Below are 24,586 nucleotides of genomic sequence, written 5' to 3'. Positions count from 1 at the left end.
AGGGTTTTAAGATAAGTGTAGTAGACCACCTAACCTTCAATGGCATGTTCATCAGTCCTGCTTAATCCTCAAATGTGTAGCTATGGTCAATAGGTATTTTATTTGCTGCTAGAAAGAGAGTTTCTTTTTCATTTTGCCTCAGAACATCAGCAGAGATCCCTACTGCCCTTACAGAAACATGCTCAGACAAAGCGGCTCCTGAAAATGGTTCTGCTACATTTTCAAGCATAACCGAGAGTGGTGTTGATTGCTTTTGTACTCACTTGTGGAATCCTGGAGCAGGTTGGTGAGCCTTTATTGTGTTAATTCAGGGTCATTCAGAATGGGAATCTGGTAGCAGGTGCTACTTTGTTTGTGTACCCTTCGTTTCTGTGTCCTTGGTGTGCCACTATATGGTAGACCTTCAGGAATATCCTAATGAGCTATTGGCAATAGACCCAAGACCAGCATTACTGAGGAGGAAGAATCAAAGGAATATCTGGCTTGGTAAGTGTACTGGCAATTAGTTTCAGAGGGGGTAACATGCAGTGCAGCAATCTGTTATGGTGACAACGTGTTGGCAGTTGCATCATAACACAAACTTTTTTCCTCCACTTTCATTATATCCTCCTGTGAGATTATTTATTTTATGAAGTCATCATTTGGGATTCTAGATGTAACATCCCCAGTCTGTGATAAACCAGATATACATTCTGTTTAATGAAAAACTGAAATAATTCACCCAGTTTTTCCCCTGTACAATATGCATGCTTAACCACTTTTATCTGATGCTTTGTCCTTGCCTGATTATAGAGGAGATTTCTGCAGCATTTCTTTTCTGTTGCCTTTTGGCATTTTTAAACAAAAGAACAAATGTTTTCATAGATGGCATATAAGCAAAATGCAGTACCCACCAGAATCAGTATAAATTATCTGAGAAGCAATAAGGCCCACAAGCAATGAAACATGATGAGGAGCATACATTTACATTCAGATGAAAACACCTAAAGAAAAAAAATGCTGTCGTTTATTAATGCGCAACCTATTTTAAGCAGGAGTCCTTGAATCACTTTCAGTCTATATGTGCCATCGTGCATTTGGCAGAGAGTAATTTGTCCTTTTAGGGATATTAATATGCTGGCTAACTTAAAATAATACTGGTTCAAGTTTTTAGGCATTAGGTCCTGTGCTCATTTAAGGCTTAGTGAAGAGACTTTCATAGATTGTATTAGGGATGTTGCTTTGTTTGGGTTTATGTACCTCTGTAAAAGCTGGCAGGGTGATTAATTTTAAGTTTGAAATTATTTTAGCTCTTTTTAATTGTAAAAAACACACAGACATAATTTCCTTACTTTGGAACTGGAAAGTGTAAACTGCCACCTCAGCTTGCTGTTCCCTCTTGGAGATCACATACTGTAGGCCAATAAACCTGTTGTTCTATCACAAAAATAACCCTTCTGGTGAAATGTTTGGGAAATTTCATCTCAGATGAATAGATTTTATTGATTGATCTGTATGAATCCTTCAATTATTCTTACTTTATTTGGCAGATGTTTTTATCAAAGTGATTTTTATGGAGATTTCCTGTCTGGGTTGTCAGAGTTGCAGTTCATTACATTCATCTCTTATAGTCGTAATGCACTGTAATTCTTTATACAGATGAGTGGCTTACGTTTCCTTCCACTTCTCCAGGCATGCTGGGAATTCAGGCATTCCATGATCCCTGAGGGTGCCAACAAAAATATTGCCCAACTCCCATACTTACATCTGCCTCACACTAAAGGAAAGTCCTGGCAGAATATTTAGGTGTGATTAGTTAGGGATTTAATTAAAGGTAACTGGTTAATTAAAAACATGTCTTGACAAGAAACACTTATTTTGAGTCTGATCTTCGGGAGCCAAACATAACCAAGAATCACAACATGGATGCTCAAAAAGGCACACTCAGTAAGAACAGTGAATACAGCACGTTAACAGTTAACAGTTAACAGCTACTCTTTCATGTTCACTACTCCTGATAGCAAACTACATTGATAGGTTCAATCTCAAGCTGTAGTCGATTATTTGTGTCTTCACTAATACTAAAACCAACAGGCATCTCCAAATGGCAATTGAAATACTGTGATAAAGAGTTTTCTATGGAAATTAGTTTTCTATGAAAAGAATGGTTGTTCTAAATAACAATGTACAGTATGATAATGATTTGCATCTTTAATAACACACAGTACTAATGTCTAATGTACTTGTAATGTACTTGTAATCCTATTTACATGAGTCTCCATATTGAAATAATTTGTAAGATGTTTAGTGAGGAATATGAATTTGCTTATAGCCTAGGCACGTATTGAGCTCTAACTGCAGTATTATGCCAACGTATAAGTGCAATAGTTCAGGTACTGTAGTTCTTGATTTTCAGATTTCAAACACGTTAATTATCTGCATACATATGGAATTACCTAAAATAATTCTGGTAATACCTTAACCACACTGATGCTAACTAGAATAAAGAAAAACAATATTGCCACATTAATAAGAAAGTTTTTCTGTTGCTGTCTAAACAGATAACTGTTTGAAAAATACTGACCAGGGATGAAATATCCTCTGTATTTTTGAAGGACTGTTTTTTTTTTTGTTCAATTTAAAAAACAGCAAAGACACAATGGAATTGTATTCATTGTAATAAATATAATAATTGATCAGTAGTGAATGTTCTAATCAGGAAAGTAGAAGAAAATATAAACATTTTTAAATTTTCAAATTGCATTGTTTTTGCAGCCATTTGTTAGTTCGAAACATGTTTTGAAAATTTGAATTGTATTGTGCAACATTTGGAATTTACCACAAACTATTTTTTAACAAAATCAGTTGGAAATTTCAGAAGTAGATGGCAGTCAAGAGGTCATATTAATTTACTCAGGAATATCTGTCATGCAATTTGTGATCAACAAATTCTGGAAATGTAATTTTTTTCTTTGTCTTCTTCCAAAATCCTTATATAAATACAGTTTAAACAATATCAATGAACTTTTCCTGATCTTAGTACTTTATGGGTAGTCTTTGAACAATATCAAGGAAAGAGACATCTCACTATTCAGGGTATGACTGAGGAGTGTAGGTAGTGAATCTTTCATTTTCTCATGCAGATTGAACCCAACATCTTCTGCCGCTTAAAGACATTTGTAATAGCTTTTTAAAACACAAAAGAAGACTATACATTTTTCAGTTATCATCTAATAAGATAGAGTAGCCCTCTAGAATTAGATACAGTAACCTTCAAGGACCTCAATTTCAGTCTTTCTCCTTTCTTCCCTTACTTTCTAACATTGTTAACCCTAAGTGTTAGTAGGGTGTTGCCTAGCCCAAAACTGCTTCAGAAATTATTTTTCTTTTAAGTGTGCTGGCGCATTTAAGATACAGAATTTAATGCATTTTCTCTTTATTAAAATCTAATTCATGTGACACACTCTAGAGAAAGTCACCGAAACACTAAAAGACACTGAAACATTTCCTGGGAAAACAGTAGAATATGAAACACACTCCTGAACAATAATCAGCAGCAATTGTTCCTTTATGATTGCTTTACATGTCAAAGCCTCAGAGTTTACATGGCTATCATTTTACTTTTATATTGCTATGAAAGCTGTGATTCAGGAAACATTTTAAATTTGTCTTTAGATCTATTATATTGTTTTAGTAACGTAAAACAGCTACAAAGCATGCTGTTCTGTGAATTGTATTCAGAATTGCAACCAAAAACATTCAGAGAAAAGCAGCGTAGAAGTTCTCTCCAGAGAATGATAACTATAATGACCAAAACACCTCTGTGATTGTGGGGCATCATTTAGGGACAAATAAGGTACAAGTGACTGAGCATCAGTCACCTGACTAGCAAAGTGCATTTCTCCAGAAGTAAATAAAAGTAACAACTTGTGCTGAGTGTTGGGCTTCTAAACTGCTATTTGCCACTTGTTCTTTCTCTTTGCTCTGCTGCAGCTCACCAGTGAACAGATAATTAGACTAACAGAAGGGCTTGTTTTGTATGGCTGCCTGAGCTGAGTGGAGCAGAATAAAGCAAGCTGCCCTCCTTTCTCATTCTCAGGGGTGTGTTCCAGTATTAAGGTAGAACCATTGCCAGAGATACGGGAGCATCTGGGATTCCAGGTTACAGGTATCTTCATACAGTAGCTACATATCAAATGCAAGAGACTTTCTCCACAGCCATAAGCCAAAAATGTTGCCTCTAATTCTGAACAAAAAACAATTTTCCAGTTTTGTTATTTTGATTAAATCTAATTCACTTTGAAAGCTATGAGTCTTAGAGCTTCCAACAATCAATGCAAGTCAATAGCATTAAACACATTTTGAAGGTGAGCACAATCCACTCACTGTCTGTCGGTAGAGCATAAGCGATATACATCTATCATTCAGCTTATTTGCAATGTTAGGCTCCTTTTCCGCCATAATAGCACTTTGAGGATTTTGATTAATTTCCTCTCTTTAAGCTAAACCTACATTCATTTGCTTTCAAAGCATGTTGTTGCGGAACACCTTTTACAACTGAAACTTGCTGTATGATGGAGAGAAGTTAAATGAAATGATCCTAATTTCTCATTTCTGTTAGTACATAGAGGGCATTTAAATTATACAGATGGATTGTCTGAAATTGTAGATGTAGGAAAACAAAAACGATAACCTTGTTCAATGAAAGCCTGCAGCATTTTTATACTGTCACTAGAGGGAGTGTGTAGCTCACTGGAATGCCAACTATAACCTATTTGAACCATTTTAAGTCATTAATATGCATCAGGTTGTTAACAGAGTCAATATAATTCACGTTGGAGAAACTAAAAAATGAATTCCTTGACTTTCTAAATTTTGGCTAGAATAATTCTAGCAAAATACAGATGGAGGTGAACTATATATTTCGGGTCTAGACCTCTGTACCCTTCAAGTCAGTGAAGCACACTAAATATTTGTTGATCATCTCTGCTATATGTTTTATTACAGACCACTAAAGCTGGGAAATCAGTGGGCTTTACAAAGTTTATCTTTGTGTTTTGCAGACATTTTTTAGCTGTTGCATATAGTATCAGGAGAAAGAATGAATTTTCCCAGTAAGGACACAGGATGAACAAAGATAAGACAGAGCACAAGCAGTGCTAAACAGCAGTGATTTAATTTAGAATTTTTAAAGGAGTACAGTACATCTCCTGTTTGCAGAATAAATAAAAGTTTAAAAACTCAGTTCTCTTGGTTTTATAATGTATTATAAATTGTGCTTATGAAATTGATAACTGGATTGTATTTCAGTATTGTCTTTCAGGGATTTTAAACATAAAAATAAAGACAGAAGAATACATTTTGTGCAATTATTTAAATATTATTTTGTGGTAACATCAGGAATTTTAATTCCAAGAGAAGTCAGTTTCCTCCAAAATATATCTTACTTTAGAATGAAACCAAGGAATTCTATTTATTTAGTACACTGAGACAACAGGGGGCTTAATGTATTATTTAGTAATATGAAAATGTTTACTACTCCTTGTAGTGCATATACTGAGGGCAAAGTGGTGCAGGCAAGCATGCAGTAGTTTTCAAGAATACTAAGACTCATTTTTGGTGATGCACAGAGGAACCTTTAATTAGTCCTGCATTCAGGTTTTGTTTTAGGGGATAACTATTACTGTGTGGGGAGAATTGGAGTGGCTGTTTCTTGGGTCCCTGGATGTATTCTAAGACACAACCTTAGTGCACAGATATAAAGAGACCTCAAACAGTTCTCTCCCTCCTATCATCTGCATTATCAAATTATTGCCATTTAAAATTACACTGCTGTCACGGTTTGGTAATAATTGTTTAAAGATATACTGTAAATACATGAATTACTGAGCTAGGTTGTAAGAGTTGGCTAATGTGAGGAGAATGGTAGATTTTCACCAGATCCATAGTATCACATTATAATTAGATGTATTTCTTTCTCTCCGAGTCTGTCTGCAATCTTGCCTGCGGTGGAGAATTAACTACACCCAGGAGGCTCTATCTGCATTCTGTGCTGCAGTGGATCTCTACCTCAACAGACGTTACTGGGCCTCAAAATTGGTAAGACAGAAATTTTCTGCAATGGTTTCTGGACTTTCTGTGCATTGAGACACAGGCATCTGGCAGAAAACAAATTCCTGTCCCTTACATGCATCCTTTAGGTTTATGATAATAAATGGTTCAGTGGGCACTAGGTGGAAGGGCATTAGTTTCCCAAATCCACATCTGTGCCACATTTTTCAGGCTGGCTTAAGCTGTCAGTGTCTGTCAATGGTTACATTTAATGCAATTAAAAGTTACTGTGTTAGTCTCTCTCTCAGTGCGAAACATTAACAGTATTTGTCTGCTTGAAGTGTGGTACTCAGGTGGCAATGGAAAAAAAAAGTTTGGCCTTATGAATTTTGTATTTATTTTTTTATATCACTTTTATTCTGCTTCTCTTTAGTTTTCATTATTGTGTAATACTTGTCCAGTTTTTAGAATAATAGCTCAAATTTAAAGTGTTTTGATAGCTAATCTGCAATATAACTGAGAAATGATTAAAAATGCATAAATGTGCATTTTATTTGGTCATGGTTAATGACTGGAAAGCCATCCATCTAATTTCTCTTCATAATTAGGACATTGGCTGAATAAATAATGAAGTCTTTTCTCTCTTTTTTTAATTGACTTCCTAACAAGGAAGTATTCCGAGTCACTAAATATCGCGCTGCAGCTCTTTACATATCAGTTTATCTTCCTGTCTTTTAAAAGTAATTACCCATCTTGGGAAGTTAATTAATTTTGTTATTGTGAACATAATTAAGAAGAGAATGATTGGGTTTGCATTTTTCCAGAAAACACATAGGTGATTTGTAATAAAAAACACAACAGTCTGCTGTATGGTTTTGAAGGAAAACTTTTACTTTAGGTTTAATTGCTTTTATCGACAAAGATCAGTAACCTCTCTCTGTATGCATGTATCCTATGACTCATCAGTAAAGATATGCTCTCGTTCATCCATGTAATCCTTTTGCATCAAAGTCAGAAAAGCCGCATTAAACCCAAGTGTGAATAATGCTTACTGTGCATGCCAGAAAGGATGAACACCTGACAAACGAAGGATGATTTCAGGAAAATGAGGGACGTTGGACTTGAACAGGGGAAGGCAATTTTCAGGGTATTACCTTGGATAGGTATTTTTCCGTAATATTTTTGCAAGGCTCATTGACATTTAATCTCAAAGCCTTTTTCTTAGTAAACAGATCCAGTGTATTTTTTTCTGCTCCGTACTAAAAGTGAGATCCATCCGAAAAGGATAACATAGATATACATTATCAGCCTGATAAAGTAGACTTTTGAAAACCAGAACTTTTGAACAGGAAGCTGTTACTGTTGCCTGCTGGGGCCTCCCACCTCTTCAGAAAAAGCACATTGCTGTACTATAAGATAGATAAGATCACTATTAGCCATATACAATTTCTTGGATGAGGAATTTCTTTTCGCATACCCAAACTTGTTCTCCATGAGACACACAGACAGGGAGAGAAGCTTGGGGTCAGAGCACAGGGTCCACCATTTATACGGCGCCCCTGGAGCAGTTGGGGTTAAGGGCCTTGCTCAGGAGCCCAGAAGAGGAGTTCTTTTGACTTACTCATTGTTTAGTTCAAAGAGAATTGTAATATTGAAATGTATTTTCTGAAATATAATTTCTGTATACTCTTTAAAGGGATTATACAAACATGCCTATCATTCTTCTATGCTGCAGTTTTGATCCCTTCAAAGCTAGCAAAGGTGTTTCACCTTCAATTTGACCTGCATGTACAGGTATTTATATCAACTGCCCTTCAAAATTACAAAACATTGGAAAAAGGTTAAATCATATAGGGATTTGATGAGGAATGAAAGATGTTTAATTTTATATTGGTAGGTTCATATGACACAGTAATAACCTACTAAAGGGATGACCATGTTCAGTCTTGGGATTTGGTATCTTTCTTTTGTTTGGAAGTGAAAGATGCTATATATACAAGAAAAAGGAGTTTCTTCCTTAACAGGTTTATTGTCAATGTCTTTATACACAGACACCTATGCCTGGAGTTCACCTGCTTATGAAAAGCTTGCTCCTGGGCTTCAGAGCTGGTATTGATGTATTTCTCTATATCTTGGGTTAGAGAGGAGTCATATTGTGCTGATATTCATGGTGAGAACAGAAGACTGGCTATGAACAAAAGGAGGCCATTCAGTCTGTTTGGTAGTTAGTAGCTCATCCACCCCCCCTCCACCACCACCAATGTGCAGCATCCACCTGGATGATGCGACGGCAGCCATAGTGCTCCAGATCGCTCACCACACATCAGCTATCAGTGGGGAGGAGAGCAGAGTAATGAAGCCAATTCATAGATGGGGATTATTAGGAGGCCATGATTGGTAAGGGCCAATGGGAAATTTATCCAGGACACTGGGGTTACACCTCTACTCTTTTCGAGAAACGCCCTGGGATTTTTAATGACCACAGAGAGTCAGGACCTCGGTTTTACGTCTCATCCGAAGGACAGTGCCTGTTTACAGTATAGTGTCCCTGTCAAAAGTAAGTCATACAAAAGCCTACAGTGAAGATAAATAGAGCTGTATGTTTTGCACCACTGTGAAGAATATCTTAACAATATCAAACATCTCCAGTCTGGACTGGAGATTCCTTGCCTTACCCTCCAAGCTGTCAGTTAAATGGTTAGGTGTGCTAGGCATCTGCTAAAGAAGTTTTTTCCCCCTAGGAAGTTTGTAGACACTGTGTTTATATATATGCTTAAGGCATGTGTTTCTTTCTGGCAGTATGCATCTCTTTAACAGCTTCCATCTTAAACGTTGTATTTCTATACTCTTTCTTTCCGTTTTGAAGTGCTGAAATTTCCACTTTGGTGTGGAGGTCTTGAAACGTATGACCCTAGTAGACAGATGTACAGCAGCAGATGGGCACTTTTTCATTTTTGCAGAGAGCATTATTTGGATTAACTGAGAAAACTCATACAAGCCTCTCATACAGTAGATTTAATGGATTGTGTTGTCAGACCTAGTAAGCACTTTCTATTTAGTTTGACTGGGGCAATGGCAATTATTTGTTATATAATTCAAAACAGTATGTCTTAACCAGAACTCAATGTGAAGTAATTTCTTTATTCCAATGTGTCCATTATGTGAGACATTTATCATGTATAGTATTAATTATATAACAGTTGCCTAAATAAATCTAGCTATTAAAATAATTATTTTTTCCTCTTTTCCTAAAGTAGCTGTTTCTTAGAAAATATGCCACTTACTCAACAGTATTTTATAGGTTTTGATATATGACATTACATACGTCAAGTTATTGCTCTTAATGTAGCCTAGATTCGCTATTATTAAAGTGATGGCAAACTTTGGTTGGTGTTTTCTCATTCCTTTAAGGAATGAATTATACATTTGAATGAATGTTGACATGTAGCCTAAGGAGCCTATGGAAGGTCACAAACAGAAAAATAATCCTAAATGTGAAAGATGGAAATAAGAAGTTATTTAAGATACTATTGTAAATATTAAAGCTGCTTTCCTTTTGTATAAATGTTTCACTAAATCAATACGTATTCATCAAGTTCTCCCAGCCCTTAAATTATAATTTAACATCAGAAAGAAAAAACAGCCATTCATCAACCAAAGAAACAGCAATTAATCTTTGATTCAACAGTAGAAAAGCCATATTTCATTTTCATTTCAGGCAATTAAATGTACCTTTTGCTTCTTCCCAGAATCAAATGTGCTGCATCACCACAGCAGCTTAATTGGAACTTCATCTCTTATATCCTTTCTCTCTAAAGTTAGTACAAAAATAATCTTATTTCAGCATTTGACTATCAGTACAAAGTTAATTTAGTCTGAATACCCCAAAAACAAAAACACACAAACTAAACAGAGCGATAGTCTTTTGGTGGTTAATTTAATTTTTCACACAGAAGCTATATCACTTAAGACTCTGACTACATCAGAAGCACTGTTATCATCATGTTCTCTTGAAACACATTTTACAAACCAAAAATGAAGATCTGGAAAACGGTACAAAAAACAAAATAATATTTTTACCTCAGTAATTCACAATGAAGATACTGTAGTACTTTTACCAGAGAGGAATTTGTCTTATTCTAGTTTCTCTTACCTCTGTTTCATATTTGTAATTTTATGTGAATGAGATCACTTGAATTTGCTGGAGATTGTGAATTTCTTTCCTTTGCAATACCACTAAACATTTACTTCTGCTAAAAGTCAAATATGTCTGCCTATTAAGCATGTGCAGGGTATAATTTTAGTTGAATGCAATATGTTAATATTGGCAAATACAATATGTGAAGAGGTTGTCAGAGATACACAACTACTCTGTAAACTGCACGCTTTTCTGTACTATGTACATTGTACGTATGTGTTTAAAATGCCCAATTAATAATTTAAACATATTAAAGTGTTTCAAAAATCATTTTGATTAATTAAATCATAGCTTTAAAGTACTGCAACACAGGGTGAGATAAAGGTCTTGTATGTTGTAATTACTAGTAAGAAATTATGTTTTAACAGGGAATATACCATACTTCTCTAATTTTTATTGGGATCTGAAACATACATGTATTTGTTTGGACACAGACACATACAAATGGAAGTATCCTTACATGTGTTAATTAGTATATGCTGGAAATATGCATGTTACTGTTAAGGTTTTTTGTACTGACTTATTTTAAGTATGAAAATCATCATTTCAGATGCTCCTAGAAAGTCACCTGAACACAAACTAGTCATAGTATAATGTAAATGAGAACAGCTGTCAAGGGGGGATTAGCAGTCAGATGTGAACTGTTTGATGTTTTTGCTTAATCTTTTTTCACAAAAGTAGCATTTTTTACCAGCAATTTCTCACCTTTGTTCCACCAGCTCCCGATATTTGTTTTTTTCAATCACATGAATCAATTAATCATGTTTTCTTTCTCATCAAATCACCAGAAAAACAGTCACAGGTTTTTCTCGCTTGTCATGCAGTCAGGTTTAACACTTTTTTCCTGCCCAATGCTGGAAAGAGCAGGGGAATTCTGATCAAAACCACTTTTCAGACTTTCAACAGGCAAGAGCTCTTTCGGGGGAAATATTTCTATCAAGACATTTTCCAACAGAGCAGAAACACTCATTTCAATAGGATCCTTTCACACATAATGAACATGAACCTGACTGTTGTGAAAAGCTATAGTAAGGCAAGCACAGGGCTATCCACATTAAAGGCTGTTTGAAGTTTTCTTAGAAAACCTTTAAAAAAGCGTGACAAGAGTTATGTACAATAAATCCTTTACTATTGAAATATAAATGGTTTTCCATAGTGACTGTTATTCTGCATGCAGACTTTATTTTTTAACCCATTATTATTCACCAGCTTACAGATATAAAATCTGTAGTATCCTCAGACAGTTAGCCCTTCAGTAGTATTTACAGTGTCACAGTCACTAACACTCATTAAATGCCATTACATTATTTATTCACACACTCACACCCAGGGCCAATATTCCCAGAGGTCATTAAACTTGCCAGTATGTCTTTCGCCTGTGGGAGGAAACCAGAGCACCCAGAGGAAACCCGCACAAAAACAGGGAGAACATACAAACTCCAAGTAGCATTAATTGATTATGATATTTGAAATCAATGCAATATGCCTGGTAATTTAAGGTTATATTGTGCAGTGTGGATCAAAGATAAAACGTTAGGCTCATTACTTTTCTAACAGCTATGAAACATAAGCATTTCTAACTCAACAACTTTGCGTAGAATTAATGAGTGATGCTACACTTCTCTAATGTCACCTTCTGTTGTTTATGCTCTTTCTGAACATTTTATGTGACTAAGAAGTATACACCTATGTTTCCGTGGAATTTGTTTCTTTTGCCTACCTACTATAAGTTGAGTTTGGATGAGTCTCCCGAGACTGATTCTTGGCCTCATTGCCCCTCTCTTTCTCCTTTCCAAAATCTGCCTTTGGCTCCTTTCCCATTCTTCTCATTAGGTATACTGGCATCACGCTCTTTTGCTTCAGCATCTTTAATACCCCTTTTCCCTTCCAGCTTAGGCCCATGTTATAATACCTCTGAGAGCTTATATTTCCATTCCATGTACACCTGCGTCTGTCACAGTGCAGTGATTAGAGAATTTGAAGAAATCTCAAAAGGAAGCTTGCATACATACAGCTAAAATTCTTCACACAGCTTCTTGTGCTTTTCTCTGGTCTGTCCGTTTGAATGTACGGTGCCATCTTACTTTCTTGACATACTTTTGAATTACTCAGATTGTAGTTAATATTTAAATCATCATGCGTTTAGATATGTGGTGAGCGTATTTATTTTATTGATGATCTATATTTAACAGTTGGCTAAAAAAAACCTCTTAATAATGGATTTATTCTAAGTAAAATTCTTCATTGTGTAATGTTCAGTGCTAAAAATCCATAATCAGTCTGTGTGTACTTATTGGAATTCTAAATTCAGCTTTGATTTAAATCAAACAAATAATTAACCTCTGTGTTAGGTTTTGAAATCTAGGGTTAACTTGCTTCCGGTTTAGCTAAAAAAGGAGGTTGCAAAGAAAGATATGATGCTAAAACTCAAGCATAAAAAAATACCAAAACTCTTTTTTTGTTTTGTAATTTTTGATAATTTAACATTAAGTTTATTGACATTTATAAAAACATATTAGTATTTATCAGGGTTAAAATAATAAGACATAAGAAAATTGCCCCCTTGTGGTCAGTTTAAGATTTGCATCTTTTATTGTCAAAGATCCCTACTAAAATTCTGTGGACTGCTACAGCATACTATGTCTTGTAAAGCTATTGATCATATAAAGAGGGGACAAACAAAAACTAAAAATTTTGTAAGTCATTTACCGCAATGACCCAAATGGTTAATACTGTTGGAAATTAATGAAAATTAAATATCTGAAATACTATAAAAAAGAAAGGACTGTCAAAGCTGAAGTGTCATTCTCATCTACGTAAAGAGCTGTGAGTCAGGGTTATTACATGCTGATAACTCTGAAGGCCGCTGTAAAAGAAACATGCTGTATCAACGGTGGGAGGACTCTGTTCCCAGCAATGAAAGATACAGTAACTTGCTCTGCTGTGTAAAATAAAAACAACACACAACCAGACAAAACTGAGACCTTGAAGCTACTGGCATGAACTGTTGGAGTACTAGTGCATGCCATAAAATGAGTGTTTTTTGCTTCTCAATCGCAATACTTGCATAAATCCTTCCTGGTTTAAAAAGCAAGTCCAGCATAACACTGGCAAACCAATTTACAGTTGTAGAAAACGAGACACAGTATAGATGTAATTTCCTTACTCGACAGTAGTTACTTAATTGATTGCTATATGCACAGGTCTGAATATCCAACACTGTTTCTTTTTTCCCACTATGGTACTCAACTGCATTTGAAACCAAACGTTTATCTGCATCTCATATCTAATATAGTTCACATCCATCTCAATGTGTATCTCTTACCTGTCTTGTTAGGAGTGATTACAAGCTGGAAAGAGACATTAAATCTCAGTTCATTCCATTTAAACCAATACCATTTATTAAAGAACAGGATAACCAGACAAAAATGTTTAAGAGTTTCACAAAATTGTAATTGCAATTATCTGCATTTTCACAAACAGAACACTGCATTAATATTCAGGTTTTTTCTCCCATCTGTTCAAAAATGTTCTAAAGATACAGGAGCTGTGTAAAGGCATCTTTGAAAAGCATCAGAAGTGGTCAAATCCTTCAGTAACATGGATTGTAAAGTGCTTTCACTTTTTAGCATTATTAAATAACCTTTTTGCATTAGAGTGCAATACACAGTTGTGCTCGCAAAGTAAAAGTAAAAAGGACAGAGCTACTGCCTCTTAATGCCAGTTGAAGGAACGGTTGACCATTCTGTAAAAGTTGTTGTTGTGTTCTCTGAAGTAAGCACGCAGCTGCTCCAGCACAGTATTGTTGACAACTGGATGGGGCCTGCCCTTTGATTCATGAAGGCATCTTTCCCTTCCATCACTGCGAATGCAATAGAACCCCTTGGTCTGATTAAAATAGAAATTAGAGGGCATTATTCTGGGAGGAAGACTGAGGAACTTCTCCACTTTTTGCAGTTCTGGCAAGGGGTCTTTTATCAGGGTATCTCCATCAACAATGTGAATTTGGTCCAGAGAGAAATATTTGAGCCAGTTTTCCATGTGGAGATCATAGAGACTCCTTTGAATTGCTTTGTATTTTGTGTTCAAAGCCCCATTTCTAATGACAATGTCCTCAATCACCTGTACTGGCTTGCGGTTTTCCAGTCTATTGTAGTAGACCTGCGTGTAGTCAGATATCACCCTTTCAGTGGGGTCCCTCAGAATCAAAAGCAATTTGATAGAACTGTTCATCTCATGGATTCTTTCTGCTGCAAGCGGAGAGGTGAAATAACCAGGCGTTTTCTCCACAGTAATTTGGTGTTCATAAGAGAAAGGCATCAAGTTCTTGTACCAGTCAAATCCTTTCACGTAGTTTTCATCCCAGTCAAAGAAATGAACCTCTGTGGCAGCCACTACAATATTGGGGTGAATATCCAGCATTTCCAGTAAAGCTCTGGTTCCTCCTTTGCGCACTCCAATGATAATGCTTTGAGGGATTCGTCTGTTTGTCCCTGGAGGTTTCACCTGTGGAGGGTAGTTTTCCGTCTCATTAGCTAGTAATCCCACTTGCAGCTTCAGTGAATCCAGTACTTCTCCTTCTGTCTGCTGAAAATACTCTTTCGGAACGGCATGTGTCTGAGCCACCAGGAAGAAAGCTGAAAATAGTAGATGGGCCATGAGGAAAAACCTAGGAAAAATGATGGAGGGGTTTAAAGAAATGGTGTTTCTGCAGCAACTCCAGTTGAACCCCTGTAATCAAACCATCTGAGCAGGAAGTCTTCAGCTAGCATCTGGTGGAACGTTTGGGGATGTTGAACAGGGGAAGCAACTCTGATGCACATCTGTGAGAAACAAAGAGGGGGAAATGAATTAAACACACTTACTTAATTGCATGAGGCTGTTGCTTCGTATACAATAATTGCAGTGCTTAACTTCAGCTAGAAAATTGGCACAAGCAAGCCAAAATCATGGCTCGTTTCAATTTCGACATCTTGAAAAATATCACAGAAGGTTATTATATTTTTCAGTGCACTTTACAGCGAAGAGCACTCCAGGCTGTGTTTGAGGGCAGAAATACACACTGAACAAGCATGGCAGAAGGAAGAGAAGATCATCAAGAAAACAAAACACTGAAGAAACGTCAGCTCACCAGAGAGCTGTAACTAACACTCAGAAGCGATAACTGTACAACATGACCATTCTCTGTAATAGAACTCATTACTTTGTCATAGGAGTATAAGGATATGTGGTTAGCGTGTGCTATTATCTGAAGTATGAATCTTAACATTCATACTATTCTGCTTCTGTAAATACCTTACACACTGCTGCATTTCTTTATAGCATTACTATTTTCACCTTTACAGAATACTAATAGGGCTGACAAGAATCAAAGCATACCAGCAGAGTCCTGTCAAATGCCCTTATGTAGGTACCTCCAAGTATAAAGTATTTTGGAAAATTAACAGCAAGACTATATGGCTGCACAACACTTTCACTGCCCCAAATATCTGTATTAAAATATCTGTAAAAAAATACCAAAAAACAAATTTTAAATACTTGTAAATATAAAAATAGCATTCAGGGAGCAAAATTATGCAATAATATAGGAAGCACATTTTGGATCATTAAAAAATGCCTATCAATCACAGAATGCAAGAGTGAGAATATCTGCTTTGTCCCTGAAGGAAATCACATGCCAAGAATGATGGAGCAACAAAGAAATTCGCTCGAAGGTCATACTTATTCCAGCATTTCCGTAGCAAGGGGCGGCCGACTGATAGATTTATATGGACCAGCTCATAAACCATCCGAGTAAGAATCTTAAGATAACAAATCCTGACACTGTGAAATTATGTTTTAAAACAGTTTTAAACAGTTATTTCATCCTAATAGTTATGTATGAAGATTTCTGATTAAGTTATAGTATTTGCAACCAATTTTTTTAAAGAAGGTTTTGAATAAATTCAAAAAAAAAGCCCCTGAATTTCCCAATCTAGTCATTATTTCTAACAGGATTTAAGAAGAACTTAACAGGAAATTTTTTAAAAGGAAAGAAAACTCTCTCTATATAAATCATAAAACATGGAACAGGCATGTAAGGCACTAAGCTTTTTACACAGCACAGGAACACCATCAGGTCATCCTATCTCTCCTCAAGGCGGGGTTCATTAGAATCCTAGCAGCAGAAAGAGAAGAGATTTGTGCCTCCTTGAAAACCCAATCTGTGAAGTTCTTGGCACGCTGCTGTAGATCACAACTCCAGAGAAACACCACTCAGAGAACGTCAGCTCAAAACCCTCGTGTCTGTTCTTTTTGGGAAGGTTATATTTTCAATTTCGAAGGGTCGCGATGTGGCTCCAGCTCTGCTGACGCTGTGCTCGTTCTGACAAGCAGCTGTGGCAGACCAACTCGCAGGCTAAACAAGGTCTTATCTGAGTGGGTATGGAAGAGCTGTAAAACAGTACTCCAGAGCAAAGGTTTTTTAATGCAGTTTAATTTTTAGAGTACCTTCTCTGTAGGAAGAAATTACAGCCTAAAAAAAGTGCCGCATTTTAGATCAGCACCAGGAATTTGTCTTTTGTTATGTTTTCAATGGCCTCAAAATGCACTGAATGGGACAAATGGCCTCCTTCCATTTGTAATGTGTCCAGTGTTTGTTCATATTGCTTTTAGAGTGACAGAAGTGTTAGAAGAACACTGTAGGAGTAGTACAAATAATAAGAAATCGTTAGGCAGCTGATGTCTCTTCCAAGCCATGACAAATCGCAAACAGACAAGTATCAGCTACTAGTAGTAGAAATAATAGATGTATTGATCTTATAATAATAGTAGAAATTGTTTTTACTTTGACCAGACTCATTCCAGTTCTGATTCTCAAAGTTTTGTTCTTTGCCTCCCTTCACATGATTAAATATACCATTAAGCATGCTGGTGAAAACAGACTAATTTAGCCTATTTTTCTTGTCTCTTATTTGACTTACAGATGATTTAAGAGATTTTCTCCAGATTGGTCTCCACACTAACATTCTGCAGAACTGAGACTTACTGTATGAAATGATTTCTTAATGCATTACGCACTGCAAACAGTTAATGGCTGATAATATGCTGGCAGCTCTGCTTCATTGATTATGTGAGGTTAGAAGAACTAAGTGAATTGTTCATACTTGATTGTTTTCTGATTGTTTCTATTTAATTCCTCTCACATTACAGTACAGATAAATTCTTAGGCAGTCAGCCATTAAAGTTTGTACATACAAGGGGAGGACATTTAATGAAAAAATACTTATATTTTGAAGTAATTAAATCACAACTAAAATGGATTCTACACAGGTATTTCATACTAATTTCAATACTTATTACCAATGTTTCTCCTTAAAAGATATTCACTTTAACACTTTGTTTCTAAAGCAACATGAGCTGGTGCCGAAATTGTAGGTGCATCAGTCACAGCAATGGCACAATTCTTCAATGTGTTAAGGGGAAGAGTGTTGAAAATCATAGCAGCATACTCCAAACATCTATCAGTATAGTTGCTGAAAAACACGAAACAACGGCCTAAAAAATTACCACAGAACTGAAATCTCTGTAACCCAGTCTCAGCAAAAAAGCTGATATTTATGGTAGAGCCTGCTAGTAACCAAGGCCAATGCACAGAAATGCATAACCTGGTATGATGAGCATAAACACTAGAGAAGAATGTAATATGGTCTGATGAGTTGTCTACATCTGGACAAGTTTATGTTTGGAGAAAGAAAAGGAAGCCTTCAGCTCACAGGTTTCCGATTGTCAAACAGGGTGATGTATCCATTTTGGTATGGGCAGCCATCTCGTTGGAGTCACTGAGTCAGATTATTTCTCTGCAAGGTAGAATTAGGCCAATGAATAAGAAGCCTTTTAAGGTGCCCAGGTGTACTCTATGGAGCAAATATTGTTTCCTCAAAATGTTCCCCTATTCCAAGATGACAACGCCCTAGTACACCCTGATAAATTGATTCAAGAGTGGCTTCCTGAACATTGGGATGAAGTCAAACACCTTTCAGTGGCCTTCCCACAAACCAGATCTAAACATCATTGAACCTTTATGTGATGTTCTGGGATTTCGAGTGTGGAGTAGATTTCCACCTCTTTTCAAAGAGCTTTCCCTCTTGAAGAATGACATGAAGAAACAGTTCAAATCTTATATAATGGTACTCCAAGAAAGATCGAAGCTGTTCTGAAGGAAAAGGGGGGACCCAGATTCTTATTAGTTAATAAATATTCATATATTGCTTTGAGTTCCCATTATTTTGTCTAGCCCCTGTAGAAGGTTATGTGACCAAAATAAAGTTCAATGAGTCTTCCACTGGATATTTTGTATATGGTTCAGACCAGATTTTTCTGGTCACCACAGCTGAAAAACTAGAGAGAGAATTGTGGAGGTTTATTTTAGACATTATATGCAATGGAGCCTTGATCAAAAATAAAGGCAATTTATACGAAAAACTGAGCCTCTAAACAATTTATTCCAATCAGTTCCTTCGCTCTGGTACTGTGTCTAACGTGCACAGTAATCTATTGACTGACTTTAAGCTTTAGGTTTTTAATAAGGAAATAGAAAGCATTAATAAACATTTTCTTATGGAATAGATATCATTACCTTTTTAATTCATGTGCAGACTGCATTTTCCATATTCTTCCCCAGAGCTGTTTGGTTTGGCTTTCTGATGAGGTCTATATCTACAAACACATATGCCATTGCTCCATTTGAAACAAAATTTTAGGTTCCGTACTACCATGAAGACAAAAACAGCTTAAAATAAACTAAAGATACTAGTGTAAAATTAATAATGTTCACCCCCAATTAATAACAATACCTGGGTGTGGCATGCATCATTGAGTCTTTTAATCAGCTTTATCTTCAGAAATGCAATAGATACAGACTCACTGATTCAGAGCTCAGTTGGAAAGCACATTAAACTAATTTCTCAGCTGGACTGATTATTTTTGAAATTCTAAAAAACCCATTAATGAAGAGACTGGATTTTCATTAATTAATTTTTTGTGTGCAAGGCAGTGGGTAACAGAATTGTGTTTTGCTCATGGGACTTAATTAGAGACGTATTAATATAAAATAATTATCAAATCAGTGGAGCTCTTAATTATTTTTCAACTGCTTCCACAATGACTAAACAAAGCTAAGGATTATCTGCTTTAATAGTTTATTTTAATATCTGTGTATTTGTTGGGCATGTGTACATCCACACATATACAAATATTTAGGCTTTAGAGATAATATGAGTGAGAAAAAATAATACTCCCCCCACACTGTCTCTTTTGGCAACAAAGTATCAGAATCAGAGTTTAATAAGGCTGAGGTACATGGTTTTACATTCACAAATTAAAGCGGTATTTTCAGAGGGAAAAGCAATGTATTACAATACCCCAAGGCAAAGCTCTAGAGTCTTGTTACCAACACAAAGAATGGCTGCCTGAAATATGGAACAAATACTGTGGTTTGAAGTGATAGATTATATGGACATTGTAAACCAGGATCTCAGTAATATACTCCACTGCCGATTTGAGGGCTAAAAATAATGATGCAAAACAACAGCAAAATACCAGGTTCCAGAGACATCTTGTCTTTAGGCAGATCGCCAATAATTGTGTTGGCTGCACATCTGTGATCACTTTATCTGTAAGATTCAACTGTATTTCTTATGTCTCACTGCATAATTCAATAGTTCGTTGCTTAATTATCCCCTGAGCTTTTTATAGCTCTTGCAACCCTTTCGTCAAAGAAAAAAAAACACTCCACTTTTTGTCACACAATATAACAGGTTTCAGCTGAGCTTTGAAGTTCACAGCAGATGTAAAATGCATTACGGGTCATTTAGTGCATGAATGCATTATCTGCTTTTAGCACTTACTAAACATTTAATGGTGTATTCTTGTCCAGTGTTGGAGCTTTTGAAATAATGCAAAAGGACTGCATGTATAGAACCATGTATATTGCAATGTTTCATTTTTCTTCACAGAAAAGCACAGGTGAGGAAGTGAGTTCAAAAGCATCGTCCTTGCAATCCTAGGTGAGCTACCGTATAAGTAATAACTAATGAACAGCATGCCATTGACTACATGATGTGCTTTAATTACAGCATAATTATAATTTTATGCATTACATGTGCAAGGATTTTCAGAATGGCTTGTGTGTTTATGGCTTGTGGCTTGTGTGTTTAAATTTTTATTGTCTATAATAGGAAACTGAATCTTAACAACATATACTGAACCAGGTGATGTTAAAGTTTAGACGCTCAAAGTACATTCTTAATTATGCCAGATAGAAATACTGTATATAAATTAAGAGCTGAAATGAAAGTGGTGGTGACAAGTCTTTGAGAACTGGGAGATGGTTAAGGCTCAATGGATGAAAATTGATGGCAGTTCACTGCAAGAGGTTTGTGACAAAGTGTCAAAATGTCAGCATCTCTGTGGTAGGTAACAGAAAGGCTATTATAAGAAAAGTTCACAACACCAAAACTTGATATCTGTTGGATTTTCTTTAGATAAAGAGTTAATGGTAAATCCTTCTTTCTTATATCTGTTTAAATAAAATTATCCAGGTGACACCATAACTGTGAGCAGTTGATCTAATGAAACACATTTTGCCTTTAAGCAAAATGTTCTGTAGCTTAGATAAATAATTCACACTTGCATTTTCTCTACAAATTTAAGTGCAGGAATATCACTTTTTTCCCAGTGTTGCTGGAAGAAATAAGAGTAGAACATTTATCACTTTACAAGGGAACTCTAACACAAAAATTACAAGCCTCATAATTTTAAAAAAAATGCTTTCAAAGGTTTTACCTAAATAGTACCAAATTTCCTTTGGGAGGCATGCACTCTAAAAAGCTTTCAAGACAATATGCCTTGATTTATAGAGGGACACTACAGAGTGCCTTTTCTGTTCTTTAAGTAGATATTGCAGCAAGACAGATTAAACAATACAATAAGTGAAGCTGCAAGGTAATGACTACTTTATCCAAAAGCAGCATGCTACATTCCTAACATTTTTTGCACATACGTTGCAAACAACAGTTCTGTTTTAAATCCATGATCACTTTATTAATCAAAATATTGTTTCCTCAAGTAATAGGTCTCAAATGTGAATTCTACAAACACAAAATAATGTGGATCTTAATACGTTTAAAATGAAGGATCATTACAAAGTATTGCGCCATAGGAAAAAAAAAGGTAAAATAAAAGAGTGGATTTTCAACAATATTGTCGGTATACAAGGTTGTACAATTTATCTGGCTAGGTATATGTAATTCGTTAACCACGAGTAGTTAATGTATTGTTTTGGCTATGGTGACCTCTCTTTTTAGGTGTTATGTTGTTTGCCATAGTATTTAAATTTAACCTAAGTGTTTGTTGCCCTCTGGGGAGGAAAAGATGAATTGCATAGAAATCACAAGACTCATCAGGTCATGACTGAAAAGTACTAAGATGAGAACAAGACAAATATTTTATATACATGCTCTCACATAAAGCTAAAACTTTAATTATAAAATGTAATAATTCTTGCTTTGGAAAATAAAGGTAACACTTTATTTGAATGCCCAACATAAAGGCTAACTAGAGTGTTAGAATATTTATAATAATTTACAACAATTGCTCAAAGAAATAATAGGTCCAGTAATATTCATAATATTGTATAACATTTGTAAGTGCTGGTCATAGAAAGTGCTTGAGCCATGATTATGGTTATGGGCAGAGACTGAGCTGCAGTTATAGTTCATATTTGGGTTAGAGTTAGGACTGGGGCTTAGGATGGTTTAGGGTCATCACAAAGACTTCTGCAGCTGTTACGCCCTTTGAAAAATGGTTATAAAGAATTATGAATGTTATTATAGTGTGGTTTTGAAGGGCTCTTTGTTATGTTCGTTGTTATGCTGCCTACATTCAAATGAAGACTTGTTCTTAAAATTTTCAATGCATCCAAGTGAAAATCAGTTTTCTTGACTGTGGGGAAAAAAAGACAGAACAAAACCTCAAGGTGCACTTCATACAACCTTCTTACTGTAAATACGTTGCCAAATAAGTTTAAGTCTAGACTAAAGGATTTCTTTTTTTGTGAATCACTTAATTTTTTTTCCCCAAAACAGCAAAATAAGAACAAAACACACCTCTCTTGCACCATACATACTACAATCAGGCATGTTTCTGTCTGAGTTTCCAGCAAATGACCCTTGAGATGGTCCAAAAGCTCCTCTAGAAGTACCATGTAATAAATATTTGACTACCTGAGGAGCAGAACTCAGAACTGTCACCACCTTTCCCCACAGGCGTCACGGATTCAAGCGGCAGTGACCTCCATATACAGGACATGTCAGGACAGGGCAGGACCCAGGGATACCAGGACAAGGAAAGCAGAGGATCCTAACTGAGCACCAACATCTAATTTGACAGTGCGACCAGCCAACCTGATCTGTTTCTGATGCCATAGAGACCATGACTGGAGTTATCACCTTAGTAAGAGTACTAGAAACATCCTTCTTTAGCATAATAGACAGAGAGGAAATGCATTTCTAAACCACAGCCACGTGTGGAAACTCCCAAAATACACATACAAAAATGATCATAGTGTCACCCAGGCAGCTGGTACAAAAGTTTTCTGTTACAGCATCTACAAGGTGTTGTACACCCCATTAAAGAATATTTAAGTGAATCATTCAGTTTTGTTCCTTATTGATAATAGTTTAGAAATTTAGAAATTCTGCTATGCAATATACTTCAATACCCCCAAATGTAAAGAAAGAGGAAGCAAAACTAGAAGTGTTCAGCTTTGCTTTTACACCAGTGGAGAAAATTTCACACAAATCAAATGGAGTAAAATCTTAAAGGGATACCGATATCATATTTTAGACAGTCAAACAATACTCTTCAAAGCAAACACTAACACAAAACATGAATAAACAGGAAGCCAGTAACCACCTCGGTATCTTAATGAATCTTAATTTTAATGCAATAACAAAAGCTAATGACGAATTCTACTGTAAGTCTGGGCAACTACAATGTCATCATATGCAATAAAAGAAGGTCTAGGCAACTGTGGTCATCATAAATATAAATCATTCTCTGTAGTGCCTTAATTTCTGCTCAAGTTTCCCCGATTGTGATTAGGGTACTTTGAATAAATACCTAAAGGTGCTTAGGCATTTTGTTGAAGATGAAAGCTTGCTATCTTTAAAAAAATGGCTGGATGAGACCCTTCATCATTCAGGTACTGCAAATTAGATGGGCCAAATAACCCTACTTTGTTTGTAACTGATCTAACCTACTTATTAAAGTTTTAGCCAGTGAACTGATGTTCCACACAGCTCAGTTTGCCAGATTTGGTGTCTCCAGGTCACTGTGCAATCTTACCACAAGATGTAGCTAGGTTGAGCATTTGTATGCTGAAATAATCTTAATGAAGAGTTAAAAGTGAAGGTACTTGCAGGCATTTTTATATTCAGAACCAAAACCAAACGCTTCTTCTGCAGTTTACATTTTCATTTCACTGAAACTGAATCTGTAAAATGTCCAAAAGATTCCTATATGATTACACAAATTAATTAACCATGAGGTCAGAATTGTTAGAATTAAATACAAATCTCTTCTTGGAAACATATCAAATATTTGATCTCCTTACTTAAGCCCAATTAATACATGTATTACTTACCTTACATTACACAGATAACTTGATTACTAGCAGCCATATCACCCTGCAACTCACAACTGGCAACCCACTAAAGCTAAGCAGGTGTGAGCCTGGTCAGTACCTGGATGGGAGACCTCCTGGGAAAAACTAAGGTTGCTGCTGGAAGAGGTGTTAGTGGGGCCAGCAGGGGGCGCTCACCCTGTAGTCCATGTGGGTCCTAATGCCCCAGTATAGTGACGGGGACACTATACTGTAAACAGGCGCCGTCCTTCGGATGAGACGTAAAACCGAGGTCCTGACTCTCTGTGGTCATTAAAAATCCCAGGGCGCTTCTCGAAAAGAGTAGGGGTATAACCCCGGTGTCCTGGCCAAATTTCCAATTGGCCCTTACCAATCATGGCCTCCTAATAATCCCCCTCTATGAATTGGCTACATTACTCTGCTCTCCTCCCCACTGATAGCTGATGTGTGGTGAGCGTTCTGGCGCACTATGGCTGCTGTCGCATCATCCAGGTGGATGCTGCACATTGGTGGTGGTGGAGGGGAGTCCCCATTACCTGTAAAGCGCTTTGAGTGGAGTGTCCAGAAAAGCGCTATATAAGTGTAAGCAATTATTATTATTATTATAACACACAGTGTTTCTTAGTGGTGGACACATACTGTACAAGGTAACATTATTTCCCATTAGGCTGACA

At 36.2% G+C, this 24,586-nt stretch overlaps 1 protein-coding gene and 1 long non-coding RNA gene across 2 annotated transcripts in view; one reads left to right on the top strand and one right to left on the bottom strand.

Moving 5' to 3' along the window:
* The first annotated feature begins 264 nt into the window (after positions 1–264).
* On the top strand, positions 265–23,923 carry LOC148661365 (uncharacterized). Its single transcript, XR_015939512.1, has 4 exons — positions 265–486; positions 5,966–6,078; positions 20,224–20,274; positions 22,534–23,923. It is a non-coding gene; the product is annotated as an uncharacterized LOC148661365 (long non-coding RNA).
* hs3st1l1 (heparan sulfate (glucosamine) 3-O-sulfotransferase 1-like1) overlaps positions 13,607–24,586 on the bottom strand; it is a 27,018-nt gene continuing 16,038 nt past the window's right edge. The window contains exon 2 of the mRNA XM_088634999.1: positions 13,607–15,051. Coding sequence (XP_088491125.1) covers positions 13,943–14,887 — 945 coding nt within the window. The 5' untranslated portion in view covers positions 14,888–15,051 and the 3' untranslated portion in view covers positions 13,607–13,942. The remainder of the gene's footprint in view (positions 15,052–24,586) is intronic.

Source organism: Lepisosteus platostomus, chromosome 6, assembly GCF_059453375.1.
Source record: "Lepisosteus platostomus isolate fLepPlt1 chromosome 6, fLepPlt1.hap1, whole genome shotgun sequence".
In the NCBI taxonomy this organism is placed as follows: domain Eukaryota; kingdom Metazoa; phylum Chordata; class Actinopteri; order Semionotiformes; family Lepisosteidae; genus Lepisosteus; species Lepisosteus platostomus.
Note: the sequence above shows the minus strand (reverse complement) of the source record. Positions and strands in the feature narration are given on the sequence as shown.